This window comes from Sylvia atricapilla, chromosome 14, assembly GCF_009819655.1.
Source record: "Sylvia atricapilla isolate bSylAtr1 chromosome 14, bSylAtr1.pri, whole genome shotgun sequence".
Lineage (NCBI taxonomy): Eukaryota > Metazoa > Chordata > Aves > Passeriformes > Sylviidae > Sylvia > Sylvia atricapilla.
In genome coordinates, this window is record NC_089153.1 from 10686609 (window position 1) to 10705432 (window position 18824).

Here is an 18824-nt window from a genome sequence, read left to right on the forward strand (position 1 = left end):
TTTTAAACTTGTGCAAGGAAAGACAGAATTTAGGGAAAAAAAAAAAAAGTAATGTGCTTTGTTTCATTAATGTCACAGGAAGAGTCTTCTTTAATCTTGCTCCTTCTAAAGCCCTTGACTTCCTATGCCCTCTATATCACTTTTTTTGCACTTTATTAATGCCAATCCACATCACTAAATAAAGAGCCCTGTAAAGTGCACTTCCTACAGGTTAACATCATGCCTGAATCTCTTATTTCAGAGGAAGTTTGCACCCTGGTTATTACAGAAGCTTTTCCAGAAGACTCTGGAATATTTAAATGTGTTGCTGAAAATGAATTTGGCTCTGCAGCCTCCAGTGCACATCTCTCTGTTTCCCCAGGTAAGCACATGGATTTCTGTGTTGAGCAACTAAGGACAAAAGAATTTGCTGTTGCTCAATATCAGGCAGAATCACAGATATTTCCCAAGCAGAAGCTAGACCCAAACAATTTTGTTAGGCTCAAAAAAAGAGAAATTCCAAAAAAATGCAGTCTGCTTGGGTACCTCTCAAAGCTGGATGCAAGTTGTTCTGTGTTTGTGCTTTTGGTCCCTCTTCTTGCTGAGTCAAGGATGACAAGGTGGAGATGCTGTTCCCTCTCTCAGAGGAGTCTCATCCTTGAGCTCCATCCCTCCAGGGATTCCAGCTTGGCCCACACACTGGCAGTGTCTGTACCTTGTTTATGGTATAAACACAGCATGAGCCAAACCTGACCAGTTTGGCTCGTGCTGGAAGCCATCTGCAAGCAGAGCAGCACCTGGCACATCCCCAGAGCTCACCAGCCCTGGCCAGCAGGCAGGTTTGGCTCATGCAGCTGTGCAGGTTTCAGTCTGTGCCTCATAATGAGCCTCATCCACCTGCTCAGACATTCCAGTCTCCCATCCCGTGTTATTGCAGTGCTGTACTGGTGAGTCCCCACTGCTTCCTACCTGACATGGGGACAATTCTACTTCCAGGAGCTAAAGAGCTGGAAAGCTTTGGGGGTGCTGCCCCCAGGCCAGCTGTGCAGGTCACCATGAAGAAACCCACCTTCCCCAGGAACAGCCAGGCAGGAGCCAAGGACCGTGGGGCAGCTGCTGTGCCATCCTACAGCCCAGAGAGCCCTGGGCTGGCCACTCGAGCAGCAGCCACAGCCTTTGGTCAGAAGAACTCCAAGAGCCAAGCTGAAGATTTCCATGGAGCTTATGAAAATTCACCTCAGGCTTCACCTCTGCGGTAAGACAGAGAGGAAATCACACCCCTGGGTCAGCTTTTCACAACACATGAGGCATGAACTTGCAGTGCTCCCAGCTGCACAGCCCAGTGCCCCTTACCCTGACAGGGATCAGGCATATGCAGTAGCCTGAGCTGCTTGCCTGGGTGACAGTGACAGTGTGCAGCACCAGCCTGGCAGGTCACAGGCTCTATTTCACCAGTGTATAACCACCTAAAGCATCAGGGGAGTGCCTGATGTCGTTTGCAGGAGTGCCTCTCTGTGAGTAACTTAAAAGCATCACCCCAAATAACTGTCCTCTAGGAGACCTTTGGCTCTACAGCAGGGCATGAGGCAAAGATTATAGTACCTGGAAAATCTCAAGGTACAATCCTGTTGCCACCACCTTCCTTGGTGGCCTTGGCATCACCTCACGTTTCTCTTTCCAATTCAGAAAGACAGCAATAAAACTCAAGATCCATAAGCATGGGGCAGACAGGACCTGCAAAGCACTCTGTGGAGGAAAAAAGCACTAAACCAGTGACCCACTGGATAGAAGGAAAACTGTCCCACGCCATGGTAGGGACACTCAGGAGTCGGAGATTCTCCCCCAGTAACAAAGTATTCCACTTTATAAAAAGACTTGATCCAATTTCCATCCCAAATGCAGCTCTCAGGTCGCTGTACACTTATTTCATTATCAGTTATCCTGTTTGATTGCTCCAGAGAAGTCAGAATGCATAGATTGGTAATGTCATCCCCATTCTGGAGGGTTTCTCAGGGGTTTATAGACACAATAATGACCCTGGATGGTGACAGTTCAGCCATCCAAGCCCAGCAGAGGATTCCCTCAGTCCTGTCAGTGACACTGAGAGCTACGTGGAGGCAGACGTGTGCCTGCCCCAGCTGAGTGCCAGCCTGCAGCTGCAGTGATCCTGTTACAGAGTGGGGAAACGGCTGTCCCTGACAGAAAGCATTCCCTGGCTTAGAGATTATTTTTGGATGTACTCAGCCATTTTACCTAACCAGTTATTTTAACAATTCTGAACACCCTCCTTTAAATTTTACTATGGGAGAGATCATTTTTCAATACGGATGTCTCCACGCAGGAGAGTTACTTTTTTGCTAAATTACTGAGTAAAAATGGGTTTGCTTCAATAACGAGCAGCAGATCATTAAGAGGAAGCTCTCATTTTCGTTTTAAGCCCTTCTATGAAATCCAGGCTCACTCCAGGGAAGTCAGCTGAGACCCTAAGCAGACCCTAATGCATAAAGGGATTTACCATGCCACCAAAATCAGCTATGTAATGGCTCTTAAAAATGCAGGTTACATATGTATATATATATAAATAAATATAAACAAAAAACATTAACTAGTCCAGACTTTGGACATCTCAAAATACAGAGAGAAACTATAAAAATTTCTAGATATACCCATCTATGAGAATTTAAATACCTTTAAATCCCACAGACATACTGCCAGGTGCTTTGAAACATCATTATGAATGTGACTCAGCATTGTAAATGTTGCTGTTACCTCAAACTCAGCAATCATAGCTGATGGCTGGCTGTAAAATAACTGTCTTGTTAGTCAGATTTAGCATATAATTCCCTCATGTAGTGTATGTGGTTGCAAATGTATTACCAAAGGCAAATACCAACAAAGGCAGTGATGACAGAGCAAAGTCATTACTGGGAATAGCTAAAAATGAATGAAATTCTTGTTCCCATATTCTCTCAATTATTGCCTAGCAACAGGCACTCCACAAAAGCTGGAGAATGCAATTCGACGAGACTGTCACTATCAGCTACTCCTTTCTGAGCCCTTTACACCTGCAGCTTACAAGTGGCCTCAATAGCCTTGAGGAAGCAGGATAAAACCAGTTTTGATTATTAACTTCATTAAAGAAACTCAATCCAAGCAAAAGAAGGGGCTTCAGGCACTAATATACCGCCAGGTATTTTAGGTAGCTTTTAAGTATCTTAATTAATAAGCAACAGATCCTTAACTCTTTTTCTAGGCATTTTTTTTGCTCTGACTCAAGCAATGAGGAGAAAGAACCCAATCAGAAACAGCAGGGCATCATTCTTAGAGAGTAAACTGAAGGACAGAAAAGCTGATTTCTGACACCTCGCAGTGCTGGTCACAGCACTATTAAGTTACTTGGCACAGGAGGTGAGATTTATTCCTCTGCCTTCATCAGTTCAGCTTCCAGTTCTTTCACCTTTTTCCTACCTTCTGGATGTCACGTTTTTCTGTTCCTTCTCTTTCACACAAGCTGTCCCGGTTGTGTGCAGTCTTTTTAAGTGTGTAAACTGTCCTTAAACTGATGCCTGGCAGCCAACTTTAGTGCTAAGTTGAGGCTGGTGTGAAGCCAGGGAGCCTGTCTGAGCACGGAGCCTGACCTTTACCGTGCTCACAGCTTCCTGCAGGGCAGTGGTTTCATCCACGTACCTTGTTTTCGAGTACTCGTCTCTCTTTGGGCAAACCGCCTCTTTTTAATTATTTTACTTTTGTTTGTTTGTGTTTGGTTTTTTATGTAAAAAGCAATTAACCTCCGACAACTAGGGACGAATTCCCTCCCTTAATCACTTTCACGAGAGGAATTTATATAAATTAGCACTCAATTAACACCTGCTCTGTAGTTTTGGTTCACGAACGATGGGGCGATGTTTAAATACAAACACTGGAGGTGGATTAACCTCTTGAGGATCGCTGTGCTGACAGACTCACGGGCATAGAGAAGGGAGATGGGAGGCAGCTCAGAATTTTCGGGCTTGGGGTGTGTTTAAACAATAGGCGAGGGTTGCCGAAGTATAATTAAGATATTTAAAACACTATCGTGCTAATTTAAGATGCAATTAGGCATTGAAGCTGGTGATTCAAGGGGTACAAATCACCTAACCTGCCAGCAGGATCTGCTGCTGCTCTGGTGAAAACACCACAGCTGCATTTTTTTAAATCCACGTAAATAGCTGTAATGACAAACGCCAGCAGCAAAATATTACTATTTACCATATTCTTATCACATTCTTTCCACAAGGCTAGGTTTGTCACTCAGTTTATGACTGCTCAGACACATCCCGAGCCCGCACGGAGCGGGCTGTGGGTGGCCCCGGGGCCGGGGGAGGTGGCCCGGGGCACGGAGGGAGAGAGAGCTCGGGTCTGCGGCTGGGGGGGTTCAAACCACCTCTAAATCCGGCTCTAGGATATCTGCTGCCTTCAAGTGCATAGCCTTAAAATCAGTGCCAGAGTTTCATCACTACAGAGGCAATTAGCTACAAACCGTTAGTAAATGAATTAAAGAATGAATTTAGAACTATAGAATGGTTTGGGTTGGAAAGGACACCAAAGAGGACCCTTTTTTCTGCCATAGGCAGGAAACACCTTTCACTAGACCAGGTTGCTCAGGGACCCATCCAAGGCGGCCTTCAACATCAGGGATGGGTCAGTCACAGCCTCTCTGGGCAAGTCGCTTGGGATAACAAAGTAGGATTTAGGGGCGTTTATTGCAGCGGTCCTTGCTCGCTGCTCCCTGGCGCTGCTATGGGCAGAACAGCTGCTTTTCTGTACAAAAACTGGCGACTTCTTCGGTTCTCCCCGTTCCGCTGAGCCGGGGACGACCCCGGGAGCGGCAGCGCTGAGCCGCGGGGCGGGACGGGGCCAGCGGGGCCGGGGCTGTGCCCGCCGCCAGCCCGGTGATCCGGGGCCGGGATGGAGCCGGGATGGAGCCGGGATAGAGCCCGGGACATGGCCTGGACACAGCCGGGACACAGTCGGGATAGAGCCCGGGGCAGAGCCGGGATAGAGCTGGGATAGAGCCCGGGAGAGAGCCCGGGACACAGCCAGGACAGAGCCGCGGCAGAGCCGGGATAGAGCCGGGACACAGTCGGGATAGAGCCCGGGACAGAGCCGGGATAGTGCCTGGGAGAGAGCCCGGGACAAAGCCGGTATAGAGCCTGGGGCAGAGCCGGGATAGTGCCCAGGATAGAGCCCGGCACACAGCCCGCACACAGCCGGGACACAGCCGGGACACAGCCGGGACACAGTCGGGATAGTGCCCGGGATAGAGCCCGGGACACAGTCGGGATAGAGCCCGGCACACAGCCCGCACACAGCCGGGACACAGCCCGCACACAGCCCGCACACAGCCCGCACACAGCCGGGACACAGCCCGCACACAGCCGGGATAGAGCCTGGGGCAGAGCCGGGACGGGCGGCCCGCAGCAGCCGCGGCCCCGGGAGCGGAGCCCGGAGCGCCGGGCGCTGCCAGCGCTGCCCGCGGGCACCTGCCCAAGGGCCGGCCCTCACACGGTGTCCGGGCTGCGGAGACTCTTATTGTGACAGCGGCGGGGGCCGGGGACACGCAGGTCCCGCGGTGTCACCGCTGGCAGCACATTAAAGCCTCCGGTCTCGTACCGCCGCGCAGAGGGCGGCTATGACAGCCCGGGCCGGTGAATGACCGTCCCTTCCCAAAATACCGGCCCCGGTGACAGCTCCTAGGCTGTAGGTAAGGTGCCCGTTCGGGTTTTTTCCACGTCGCCTTTCCCTCGGAGGCTGGCTCGGGAGGCGGCGGTGGGGCCGCAGCCGGGAGTGCCGAGGGGCAGCCGTACCTTTGGGGAGCGGCCGTGTCAAAGGAACGTGGGCGGGACAGAGCCAAAAACCTGGGTTTGGGTGTCAACAGGCAGACTGTCCCTGTTGTTACTTGCTGCTTTCATTTCGTGAGGTCAAATGTCTCTTCGGATTTTTTATTTTTTTTTCCCTTCCCAAATCAAGGTGGAACGACTTGAGGAAATCATGGCTTATACCTTGCTGTGCATCAGAGCTTGGCTAAGTGCAGGGTTCTAGAAAACAAAGTGAACGCTGGTTGCTGCCCACAGCTTGTGGTACAATGAGTGTACCAATCCCTGCGCAGGTAGTGATATAAAAATGGGGTAAAGACAAGACTTAACGAGTTTTCTGCACCAGTGAATGAGGACATAGTGTGGACGTGCTCCAAAAATTTGAGCCAGCTTCAAATTCCAAGAGCATGACAGGGGAAAAGTTAGGGAATTTTTACTATAAGGTCTCTGTTTACTTACGGCTAATTCACAACTAATATTGACGATTACCTTTAGGAAATGAAAACCTTAAGTCTTTAATATCAGAGCAACGTCTCCAGTTATCTCCCCCCGTGGGAATTTATGACCTCGTGGAGCCCTTCTCCAGGCTCTCCAACGAGAGGAATACAATATACTGGGTATATATAGCAGTGAAACAGCTGATCTCAGTGGGGCAAGATTACAATATTTTCCAGCACATGTAACTGTGGGGATTTATAGTCTCTCTCTCTCTCTCTCTCTCTCTCTCTTTTAATTTATATTTTTTTATTGCCGGCTTTATGTTTATTTTGGGGGATTATTTATTTATCCTGGAGCTGAAGTCACTTGTCCATTTAAAAAAGCTTGCTCAGTGAAATGTTCCCAGGTCTTGAACTGATGGAAAGCCCAGATTTAGATATCAAACACCTGCAAAATAAATGCAGGACTCTGAGCAGCTCAGCTTGTCCTACCCTATCTTGCAGTTCATATCATTCCAGCAATTAGCAGCCTTAATAGCAAATCTCAGGAAATCACCTCAAACAGAGACACACAGTCCTTGGCATTCTAATCCCAAATCTCAGCTGGGTATTAGAAGCTCTGAATTCAAAACCCATTAGAGGAAAAAATCAGGAGATTTGGTTTCAAAAGTGTGGGTTTAGACTTAAAAGAAAGTGAAACTTTCATGTTTCCCTATGGTACGAGGAATTTCTTGGCACAGATAGCTGGTTCTGGGAAATAATACGTTTAGCATTTTGACAGGGCACAAACCAGCAGGATCCAGGGATCTTTAGTTAAGATGATACATGGGAAATTACCTGACTTAGCAGTAGTATCTGTGTATATCTGTAGACTTAGGCAGGTGGTTAACCAATTGCTGTTTCCTTTAGAATTTACTGGGCTCTGGCATATGAGACAAGCATGGTGATCATTGCACCTGAGCCAGGCAGACTGAGTTGTTGTTATTGTAACCCAAAATGCTCGTACAGTTGTGGGACAGTTCTAATAAATCCTAAATAACTTTATTTTAGGTTCAAATCTTAATTTAGTTGGACTTTACCTTCATAGTGTTTGGATTGCTAATGACTGCTCAGAGCACAGTATTTCTGTGGTTCAGCTTGTGACGTACAATTTATTTTATCTGTATTGTCTTCCTTAAGGGAAAATCCACTCCAAGAAAGCCTCTATTCTGCAAGGCAAGGGTTCCATTCTATCCAGGAGCCCAACCAAGAAAACTTTTGTGGCCTACCACCTAGCTTTTACCAGCCACCTATCCAAAGCCAATTATCACCAACAAAAACCCAGGACAGCCGGGAAACCTCTCCTATGAGTGTCCCTAATCTCCCATCCGTTTCCTCTATGTGCCAACCAACCATGTTTAACTACGAACGTCCAAAACACTTTATCCAGTCTAAGAATGTGTGTCAAGGGCAACAGCAGCCTCCAGGACCTGCAGCCTCTACAGAGCCAAGCAGAGAGATCAAACAGTCCTCCATCCTCATACAGCCTCGTAACCCCAGCGGGCAGAAATTCTCCTCCTCGTCATCGCTGAGCTCTTCAATCACGCTCTCCTCACCTTCCTGTAGTGCCCCTAAGGAGTCCACATACCCCATCACACCTGCATCTGCGCAGTCTCCTGCTAGCTCATCATCTGGGCAGAGGCTTCTACCCATGCCTAACCAATCCCCCGCAGCCTTCCTGTGCTCAGTGCTCCCCTCGCAGCCCGACTATAACAGCCCAGCTCCTTCTCCCATGGAACCTCAGTAAGTATACACAGCCTGCTAACCTGCCCTGCTTCCCTCTGGCCTGGCCTGTCCCCAGCACTCCCATCCCAAACCCTGGTAAAGCACCGGGCTGGCCCGGCTGATGGCACAGCCCCCACTGACTGCTGGTGGCCAAGGCAGAACTCAGAGTCGGGTTAGGAGGCTGAGTGCCTGCCCTTGTGTGGGAAGTAAACTGCACAGTGGGCATGTCACAGGCTGCTCTGTGCGTTTTCTGGAGCTGGTTTGGTTTGTTCAGTTTGATTTGACAGAAATCTCTTAAGGTTATTTAAAACAGAGGACAGGCACCCATCTCAAATTAATTTCTTTCCAAAAAACATGGCCTGTGAACAGGGAGACAGGGGGAAGGCAGAAGTATTCCCCATACTTAAACAACTTAGAGAGTCCTAGCAAGCCTCAGCAGTATTTTCAGATTCCGCATCATGATGTGGATCTAAACTCACCTACAAGACCCCTTTTATTAATCATACATGTAGAAGAAAGGCAGTCCCTTGAAAATTTTACCCGTTCAGACCAAAGACTAAATTCTTTCCTGAATGTGTATTATATCATTTTGCCTTTGGGCTGCAATCCAAATATCTTCCAAGGTCAGTGAGATCTCAAAGGGAGCTGGGCCTTGCCTTCTCACCAACTTGTATTCCTGCCAGTATCAGCTGGAGGTCCTGGGGAAAGTCAGGGTAGAATGTGCATAAAGTGAGATATTGGAAAGTTGATAGGAGCAGGGGGTCCTGCTGACTCGGATATAAATCCAGGTTTAAGTGTCAGTTTGCACTCAGGAAATCAGAATATTTCTGTCTGTTTTCTGAATCGCAGCACTGAGGGAAGGGGGAAGGTAAGATGGGTTGGGTTAACTGAGGAGTGTTTCCTCAAGTCCTGCAGTAGTGTGGGGGCTTTGGACACAGCTGGAGTTTGTGGCTGCTGGGGTTTCTGTTTGTAGTCTGGGGTTTTTTGTTTCCATACAGAGAGCTTGGGTGCTTCACTATGCTTTTCATATAAACTGCTCTTAAAGGCAACACGTGGTGAGATGAGGAATTATTTTACCAATCACGCTACTAATAAGCAAACAGGGACGTGAAATGTATTCACCTGTTGGGCAAATCACTCAAGTTTTAAAGTTACAACTCACATTAAGTTATTAAGTCCAAGGAGTACTGGGAGTATTCTGGAGTTATAACACTTCTACTCTAGTCTGGTCAGCAGGACAAATTCCCAGGCAACAGGAGGAGGAGGGTTTGGAATGGAAATAATTTCTGAACACAAGCAGGTCACAAAGCAGGTCAGAGCCTGTCGGGACAGAGTGCTGTGACCTCCAGCAGACCTTTGCAACCTGTTCTGATGGATGCTCCTCTCTTCCTGGCATCTGTCAGAATCAGAGGTTGTACCCAGCTCCAGGAGCTGACTGTATCCCGTGCATTGCAGGGTCAGGCTGTGAGGATATAGGGATGCTGAACGAGTTGTGGGAGAGCACTCAGTGACTTGGCTGCATCATGGTGCTTCTTCCCCTTAAGGTTTTGATACTCAATTACCCAACTTGGCCCGTTCACCTCCCAGAGGCTTTGTGGGTCCATTTGAACCACAGTTTTTATGAGGCAGGCTCACATTTTCCCGTGCATTCTGTGAAGCTGTAGCAAGTAATCCAGCAGGCCTATGGAAATAACTTTGTTTTCTCTCCCTGCATGAGTAGTTACTCGCAGCCCATGTATAACAAACAAGCCAGCATCAACTCTATGCAGAAGACATCAGACCAAGAAATTCGAGGAACAAAAGAGGCCCTCATCCAGGACTTGGAAAAGAAACTCCGATGCAAAGACAGCCTTCTCCAGAATGGCAACCAGGTGAGGGATTCAAGAGCTCTCAGTAGTGCGAGCAGGGGGGCAGAAACTGCTTCTACTTCCCTAAACTGAGCTAAAAGCAGAAGGAAATGCAGGAGCAGCACTGCCCAAAGACCTTTACTCAGAACCTCAGCATATCCTATGAGAGCAAAAGCCATTTATGACCAGAACATTCTTTCAATGTGAAACAAAAAGGAACATGTTTAGAGCTGTGGCTCCTTTCTGGGGATCGTGTTGAACATCACATCCACAGAAAATTAAAAATCCAAGGAGAATGCCTCCGTTCTCTAGACACGACTACCGCCTGGTTTTCAACACTGGGGGTTAATAAATATCTCAAAATCATTAGAACCTGAGGAAAAATTGGAATATTTGAAAATTCATTCTAGGAACCACCACCAAATAGGGTAAATTTTTTCTTTTTATATGATCACCGCCAAATGGGGTAAATTTTTTCTTTTTATATGGACAACAATAAATGAAAGAAATTATATGAGCTTTTATCATAAAATCTGTCTCCTATAAGTAGGTTTTTAGTCTTGGTACTTATTTATTTATTCTGCAGAGGGTCACAGTGGGATCCCCTTTGCCAAGAAATCAAAATTTGGCAGAAAAATTTGCTACCACTGGGGAAGCCCACTGCAGCAATCTAGAGCAGGCAGGTTTCTAATGTGGGAACCTTTCTGGTGGCTGGAGGCAGACTGGTAAAAGGCCAGTGTTTAAAGTTTCCATCTACTTTCCCCTGAAGTAGAAAGGCGTGTTTTCATGATCATCAGTGAGAACAAGTTTGTGTCATATATGTAATTTTAAATACTGAATGGGGAAAAAAACCTGACTGAATATGCCCCTAGACAAGAATGTCCTATGTGCTGTAAGAAAGCTTGTCATAGCAAGTCAGCTTTCCTTCCCATAGGAAGCCAGGCTAAAAATAAGGCTTATGCAATCAGCACTGTGTCCTCCTCCCCTTGTCCTCCAGCAGCGTCTGAGCCAACTGGCCAATCTCAGCCACACTTGATACACACGTAAGGACCTCAGGGATATTCAGCTCTCACAGGTTTTGCTAAAGGTCTTGTGCTCTCTTCTAAAGAAAAGTCCCACAAGGCTCCCTAACCTTTCCCCACCCAGCAGTAGACACACGTGTATCTGTACAGAAGTAGAAATTCAGTCAGAGCTTGTCCTCGTGACACAGAATCCAAACCTGAGTTAAACTTCGTGGGCAGCAGAGTGTCAGGTGTTCTGGTGCCCAGGGCAGTAACACACTTTTCTAAGGGAACCCAACTGACAGAGTTTGAATTTAGCTCTGCTCATTTTTATCCCTGTGTGCCACATCCAGATTGTAGGAACTTACTGTGTCATGCCTGAAAGGTGTCCTTGCCTCCTCCCCAGACAGCTCACAGCATTGCACCCTGCAGATGTGCTGGCATAAACCTCCCCAGGGCTTTCAGGGGCAGTGGTGCTCCTCTCTAGCTGTGCCTGCTTCTGCTGTGGCTCTTGCTTTTTTTGGGAGCATCCATCATGCTTCCAGCTCCACAGCTGAATGATTTGGGAGGTTTTCCCAACCTTAACAGAAAGGTACCCTGGGAATTACTCTGGCTTCTGAGGATGATGCCATCAGCTACCCATAAATAATCCCAGCAGAGAAAGGGGAGGAGTGGAAGGCCACAGATGGCATTAGGGAGGCTTTGATGAACAGGCAGTTTAATCTTTTATCCATTTCAGTGCTGTATATATTGAGGCTGACTTCAGTTGGCATCACAGACTGCAAACCCTTTGGGCCAGACGTGGGGCTTCTGCTGAGCTCCCGCTTCCATTGACAACATCCTGAATTTGTGGCCTATTAATGTGCTCTTAACAAGCTGATCTGAAATAGTAAATGGACTTCTGAGTAGAGTTGCTCTCCACTCTGCTTTCAGCGCTTGACTTATGAGGAGAGAATGGCTCGCAGGCTGCTGGGGCCAGTGAATGCTGCCTCTGTGCTGGACACACAGGGCGAGGACAACATGCAGAACGCACAGGTAACTGGGGACCTGCCTCTAGAGCAAGGGTTCCCTGTGATTGTGCTGTGGGCTGCCGGTGCCTGGGTGGGGCAGAGATGGGGTTTATTTGGTTTATTTGCTCTGAGGGGATGGCTCAGAGCTCTCCATGGCAGGGCTTGGGTGTTTTCACAGGGTGATGGCCGAGGGGGAAAATTGAAGCAGCATTCCCTTGCTGTGACTGATCTGTAGGAATGACCTCTCCAGGGAGGAATTACAACAGCTGCTGCACAGCACAGCACCCAGTGCCTGTGACAGGCAGGGAGCAGCACCATGAGGGAGCCAGGTACCCAGCCTTGGCCAGGACAACAAGGTTTACACCTGTCCCTGTTCGGAATAAGTGACATTGGCTTCAAGAGGTCACGGCCTTGGGCTGGGATTGGCTGGGTTTAGCCCTTCCAGGGGCCTTCAACCATTAAGAGAATGCAAAGCAGTTATTTCAGCAGCCCACATGCTGATAGACAAGAATCTATCATTACTGGCATTTTCCAAAGTGTTTTAGTTGGAGACTTGCATCGTTTGTTGGTTATTCAGGCCAGTTAGAAGCTCTCTTTGGCATTTCTGTGCTCAAAGTTAGTGGAAACGTCTGGTATGGCACTGGGTTCCTGTGCAGGAAAGGAAACACCCCTCCTACTGCAGGCAGCAGAGAGCCAGGAGCAGGCATACACCTGCCAAAGTGCCCTCAGCAGAATTCCTGCATGGAACAGACACTTCAGATCACAGCAAAGGAGGAACACACAGTTTGAGCTATTTCTCCCCAGCCTGGCAAGAGCAGAAAAGAAGGGAAATTTTTTAATGTCAGACAGCAAGGGAAGCCTCATCTTTTGCAGAGAACAAGGAAATACTCAGTCAAAACAGGATGACTGACAACTTTTCAGTGTGTGTGAAATGCTGCTTTAAAAAAAGAACATTGGAAGCAGAGATTGACTTATGTTTGGGACACCTTACTCCCGTTGTTCAGTCTTATTTTTAAATATTGTAGTCACTGATTCATTCAACCTCCTGATTCCTCAGGAACGTAACTCAGTCCATGTGACAGGTCATTAGAATCATCAGCAACTTCATCACTACAGCATCATTTGACAGGACCAGTAATAGCTGTACAGAACTTGTGTAAATGAGCAGATACAGGCAATTGCCTTTGGACTGCACATTGAACTCAGCCCAGCAATGTTTCCTCTGAACTTAAAACTGCCTCTGTGCTTGAAGTTTAAACCCAGGCTTAAATATCCCACAGGACTGGGCTGCAGAGCACAGAACCAAACACTGACTGGGATGGTTCAATAAAAACACTCCAGAAATTTTCAGGCCGCATTTGCTCTCTCTGACTCCATTGCTAAAACGAGTCGCTGGCACCAAACTCTCTTGCATTTTCCAAACGTCCCAGCTCCTAACAGGAATCAATCCTGGGTGCTTTAGCAGATTTAGTCATGTGATTGCAGACTTGTCAGCGAGCTTAGCTGGTGCTGTGATCTAGAAAGAAAAGTATTTTCCAGCTCAGCATGTGTCCATCATTGCTGGTACCATATTTAAGTGGGCACAATACAAGGCTCTTGCCAGCGATTCCACTTCTATTCCTGCTGTGGGGAAGGACACTCTGTACTCAGCTCTCAGTTTAGATATTTCCAGGAGCCCTGCTTCTCTCTAACAAAGGTTATGGGCTGGCAGAAAACTTTGTGTGCCAGACAAAGCTGCTGCACCCATCACCTGGGCAGCAGTGAGAAGTTCTGCCGTGGCAAAGCCTCTGGTGAACACAGAGTGTGTCAGGTCCTCATGAAAGATCCTCTGCCTAATGTCCCAGTGACTTCTGAAGTAGATTCATTTTGGTTTTAAGCAGCAGTCAGGATATGAACGTAAAATGGATTCTCATTCAGTCCACAGAGAAATCTTTCTAAGTGAATTCACCTCTCCTTATTCTCTTTCCAAGCACCAGAATGCAGAAAACATCAGGCTGCAGGTTCCTACAACACATGTAAGGTAAAGCAAAAACTTTGCTGTGCTATTCTTCAAGATTTTATTTCAAGCATTTCTAGACAATGTTGGTTTAATCTCACTACTCACCACTTTTGCTAAAGTAGTGATCACTAATTCACTCCCTTTAGACTAAAATGCTACCATTTGTGGATGTGGATCCCAGTGAATTCTAAACATAGCATTAGAAGTTTAAAAACTCCAAGCACCTTGGAAAAATACTGTTTGTATTCTAGAAGATTGATTTCCAGTCAAAGAAATATGAATAATTTGAATTCATATAAATTTTGAAAATTAAACACAGCCAAATTTCTCTTGTCAGTTCTTTTGGATATTAGGCCGTAATGAAGGTCATGCTTCTGTGTTGAATTGAACAACTTGAGCAAGAGAAGTGGCTGATCAAAAGTTATGACTTGTAGGTGAAAATCCAACCAGAACTGTAGTGTTGGATTCCTAAATGTGTCAAGGGACTCCAGCTACAATCAGAGCTTTGATGTCACTTGTGCTACAGTAGCTTTTCCACAATTAACTGTTCCTGTCCCATTTTCAGGAGCAGACCGTCCTCAAGAGGTGATGATCGTGGACATGACTCGATCCAGGAAAAGTTTTTTCAGCCACGTTTTACACAAGTGCCTGAAGATGTTGTGATTGAGGAGGGGCGGTTCTGCAGGCTCGACTTCAAAGTAATGCCAGCCTCTCCCTTCCCATTCCACTGCCAGCCTCTCCCTTCCCATTCCATTCCCTCTTGGGCTGTGGGGCCTGGAGAGAGGTCTCTGCAGTGCCTTTGCACTTTAATAAGCCAGAGCACTAAAGGCAGATGGTTCAGGGTCTCCCCAGGCTATGGAAACCGAGGAACAGGAGATGGCTAAATATTTCAGCATTTTCCCTTGGAAAATGTAAGTGGAATTAGCTGCCTAAGATTATGATTGAAGCTAAATAATGGTAAATATAGACCACTACAGAATGTCTCTAGACCTCCTTGGGAAGAATGAGTATTAATGCCCTGCTGAAAAAAGGCTTTTTGGCAGGGAACCTTGGGCTTTGCACAGGGACTCCTCTGCTTCAGTGGACACACAGCCAGTGAGGTCTGTGTAGGACACACCTCCCGTTATGAGTCTTCCCTGAGGTCACTGTACCCTTGCTGGAGCAGACAGCAAGGAAATGTCCTCAATAGAAACAAAACTCAAGAATGGCCTAAAACTTCATGGCAGCTGTACCAGCCCTGGGGTGAGAGAGGACCCTGCTCTCCCTCATAGGCTGGGCTTTTCCAAATGACTGCCAATCTCTTTGCTCCAGTAAACTCTGACCAAACTTACACATGGCCTTTAGCCATCTTCTTCCAAGTTGCCTAAACTTCTGAATGCTGTGGAGGAGCTGGAGCAAGCCTGCAGGACAGCTTATTTACTGCCCTTGTCAGTTATGGGCGTCAGCACTGCTGCAGTGATAGTTGTGGGAACAAAAGTCTGAACCCAAAATGAGCATCTTGGGCCTGATCAAAGCCACCTACAAGAAGAGAACAACAGGGGGTTGCAGGAACAGCAGCTACTGTCTTGTAGCTACAGCTCATCTTGCCACAGCACTCCATGAGCTTTTCTGTGCAACATCACATTAATATTCAAAACTAGGCAATGCTACAGTTTTGCAGTAGAAACATGGTTTGATCACCTATCAGCATCAAACCCCCTGCAGTATGGGAGGGATTTTCTTATCTTAAAGGTGTTTTAACTCTTCACTTCTCTCCCTCACAGGTCAGTGGGCTCCCGACTCCAGATGTGATGTGGTACCAGAATGGAAGGATGGTTCATCAGGATCAGTTCCATAAAATGATAGTGTCAGAGAAGGGGTTCCACTCATTTATTTTTGAAGCAGTCAAATCAGCTGATGCAGGAACATACGAATGCGTGGCTGTCAACCGTGCAGGAGAAGCATCTTTCACAGTAAAAGTGGAAGTAATTGGTAAGACTGGGACCACTGATAATTCCCTGGCCACACAGAGAAAGTCTCAGCAATCTACTGCTTTCCTCCCTGTGTTTGGGACATTAAACTAATAAGAAGCAGAGGTAGCACTCCACATATTCAGCCTTAAACAATAAAAATCCACTTACCTGTTCCAAGACCATTTTAATAACTACATCTAGGATATTTATTCAAGTCACTTCTATCAGGATATTTAGATATGGTGAGATGCCCAGAATTTAATTTAATTAATGTAATTAATTTTCCAGTATTGATAACATATGTTAATTGACTCTCCTAAAGTGGACTGTGTTTACTACACCCTTATGCTCGTGGGAACTGCCTGCAGGCTAAGGAGATGCAATGAGGAACACATGTCCTCCTGAATTTAGCCTCCTGAAGTCTTAAAAAACCAGCATCACATGAGCCTTCCACACTTCCAGTAACTCCTCCTTATCTCTCCTCTTTAATTTAGCAAAAGAACATCACATGCCTCCAACTTTCATTTTCAAGCCACAAAGCAAAAAGGTTTTTGAAGGAGACACAGCCAGACTGGAATGCCAGATCTCTGCCATCCCAACACCTCGAATTTACTGGAAAAGAAACAACGAAATGGTACAATATAATACAGACCGAATAAGGTATCCTACTGATGAGTTCTGATGGGTTGGCCATTGGTGTGTTAGAAAACAGCAAGCAGTATTTGCTGAATCAAATGTAAATGGGCTGGTCTCTAAGAGCAGCAGGCTGGAAGGCTGGATCTGCCCCTGCTGTGTGCCACAGGGGGCACAGCCCCGTGTGCTGGCCAGGCACGGTGCTGAGAGCCGTGCTTTGGGGACACAGAGGGACAGAGCTGTGCCCAGGTGCCCCTCTGGGTGCAGCAGCAGTAGAGGGCCCATGGAGAAGCACAGCTCTAGGAATGAAATGTGCAGTGTGGGGATACACATTGATGCCACCTGAGGGGTGCCAGGATGTGAATCAGTGGTGGCTCTAACACAAATGCAGCGTTCATGTCTGAACAGTGTGCAGTGCAAGTATTGTCCTGGGCTTGCTCAGCTCCTCAGCATGCAAACTGACTCTGCTTTCTCTCCTTCCCCCTCAAAGCACTTGGGCATTAACACCTTCATTTTTCAGCTTGCTCCATGACAATACTGGAAGGATTTGCCTCCTGATCCATAATGCAAGCAAGAAGGATGCTGGCTGGTACACCGTGTCTGCTGTCAACGGGGCAGGGGTGGCCACGTGCCACGCCAGGCTAGAGGTTGCAAGTAAGTTCCAGGTTTCAATGCCACAGAAAGTGCATCTTATATTCAGAGCTGGCCCTCAAGATTAATCTCATGAAGTTCAGACTGCTGGGAGGATTTATTTCCTAGACAAAAAAAGTATCCTGCGAAAAGCTCTTTTGTTTAGGACAGGACACTGTGGAGTGTCCTTTTGCCCTTTTTAAGACTACGGTTTCCCTGACACTGAGCAAGAGGGTGAATATAAATCTCTGTTGTCTGAGATGTGGGTTTATCTGCTAAATTCTTCCCAAGGGCTGGCTGGTTTGTATTGCAGATAAAAAGCAATGGGGTTGCTCTACCATGGGTGTCTCCACACTCTGGGAAAGCACTGAAAGAGGATTCTTCTCTCTCTTCCAGCACATGCAAATAAGCCACTTCCAGCCCCAAAGCAGTTACGGGTTCGACCAACTTTTAGCAAGTATTTGGCACTTAATGGAAGAGGACTGGATGTGAAACAGGCTTTCTCACCAGAAGGGGAGTTTCAGCGTTTGGCTGAGCAGTCTGGACTGTATGAAAGTGATGAACTTTAACTGGAAATGAAGAGGAAAACCTCACACCTATAAGAGACAGTTACAACATAGATGCAGTTAACTGGTGATTGCTCTAATTAGCAAAATACCTACTTGCATATTTTTACTTTGACTCATGCACATTCAGCTGTTCCCATTTTACCATGTTAGATTTTATTTATATGGTTTGGTGACTGTAACCATTAACTGAGTATTGCATTTTAACTAGAAAGCCTAAGAAAGCAGGTTAATTAGTTTTTACAAGTGTGGGCGGGCTTAGTTCCACCTGTGCTTGGTTACATGCTAAGATAGTTTGGTTTGTACTGCTTCTCTAATATCACTCGTGATAATATCAGAAGTCTGAATACTAAACCAAATAGATTAGAGTGTTTTTATGAGAATAAATTATAGGCAAATAAAATTTTAAATAACCAACATCAGCTGTGACTCTTCCTTGCTTGGTCTGTTAAAAGCAGCTTTTGAATGTCTGCTATCAGCTGCAGCCTGGGAAAGATGGATTCTTACCCTCCTAAGCTCTCCCCTTGTCCCCTCCCCTGCCTGTTCCCACTGTCATTTGTCATCTGACATATATAAAATATTCAGCATAAACTAAATGCCGACACCCTATTAACAGTACACCATGCCAGTGAGGCAACATCAATATTTATTCTCCTTGCACACTTGACCCAAAAGCTGCCCTCTATAATATGAAGCATCAGGGCTATCATGTTTTCCCTCCTTTAATCAAGGAGTGGTTGCAACTTATCTTGCTGTTGACTCTCAACAAGCTGATGATTTGAGCCACCCAAGTGGTTTGTGTGCTGCTGTTCACAGACACCTTGCTCAAAACAGTATTAAATACCATGGAATAGGATTTTGCTGAATTCCAGCAAACCAAAATTGGAGACCTTTCAGCTGTACTTCCTACAAGAAAATTTGTGGGGGCTGATCTAGCCTGAGCTCCTCAGCAGGGTGCACAGGCAGCAAACCCCTCAAGCATCTTGCAGAACAGAAAAAAGGAGGCCTCAGTTTCACCCTGCATTGCTGTACCATTAAATAACCCTCCAAATGTGAACTGCATTACACTGACCATTAGATTTCCCAAAAAATCCTGCAGCTCTACCACCACACATCTCCTCTGGGCTGCCCAAGTGATGAACTACACTGAG

At 46.7% G+C, this 18824-nt stretch overlaps 1 protein-coding gene across 4 annotated transcripts; it reads left to right on the forward strand.

Moving 5' to 3' along the window:
• Positions 1 to 5572: 5572 nt before the first annotated feature.
• Positions 5573 to 18090, forward strand: MYOT (myotilin). 4 transcript variants are annotated; one of them, XM_066329067.1, is made up of 9 exons: positions 5573 to 5722; positions 9753 to 9906; positions 11817 to 11918; positions 13864 to 13913; positions 14458 to 14590; positions 15656 to 15863; positions 16339 to 16504; positions 16998 to 17131; positions 17504 to 18090. In XM_066329067.1, exons 2-9 carry the CDS (start codon positions 9769 to 9771, stop codon positions 17674 to 17676), a joined length of 1104 nt encoding a protein of 367 aa, XP_066185164.1. In that variant the 5' UTR covers positions 5573 to 5722; positions 9753 to 9768; the 3' UTR covers positions 17677 to 18090. The 4 variants fall into 4 exon arrangements, with proteins under 4 accessions (XP_066185164.1, XP_066185165.1, XP_066185162.1 ...); XM_066329068.1 differs by having other exon boundaries at positions 9756 to 9906; XM_066329065.1 differs by lacking the exon at positions 5573 to 5722 and adding an exon at positions 7451 to 8053.
• The last annotated feature ends 734 nt before the right edge of the window (positions 18091 to 18824 follow it).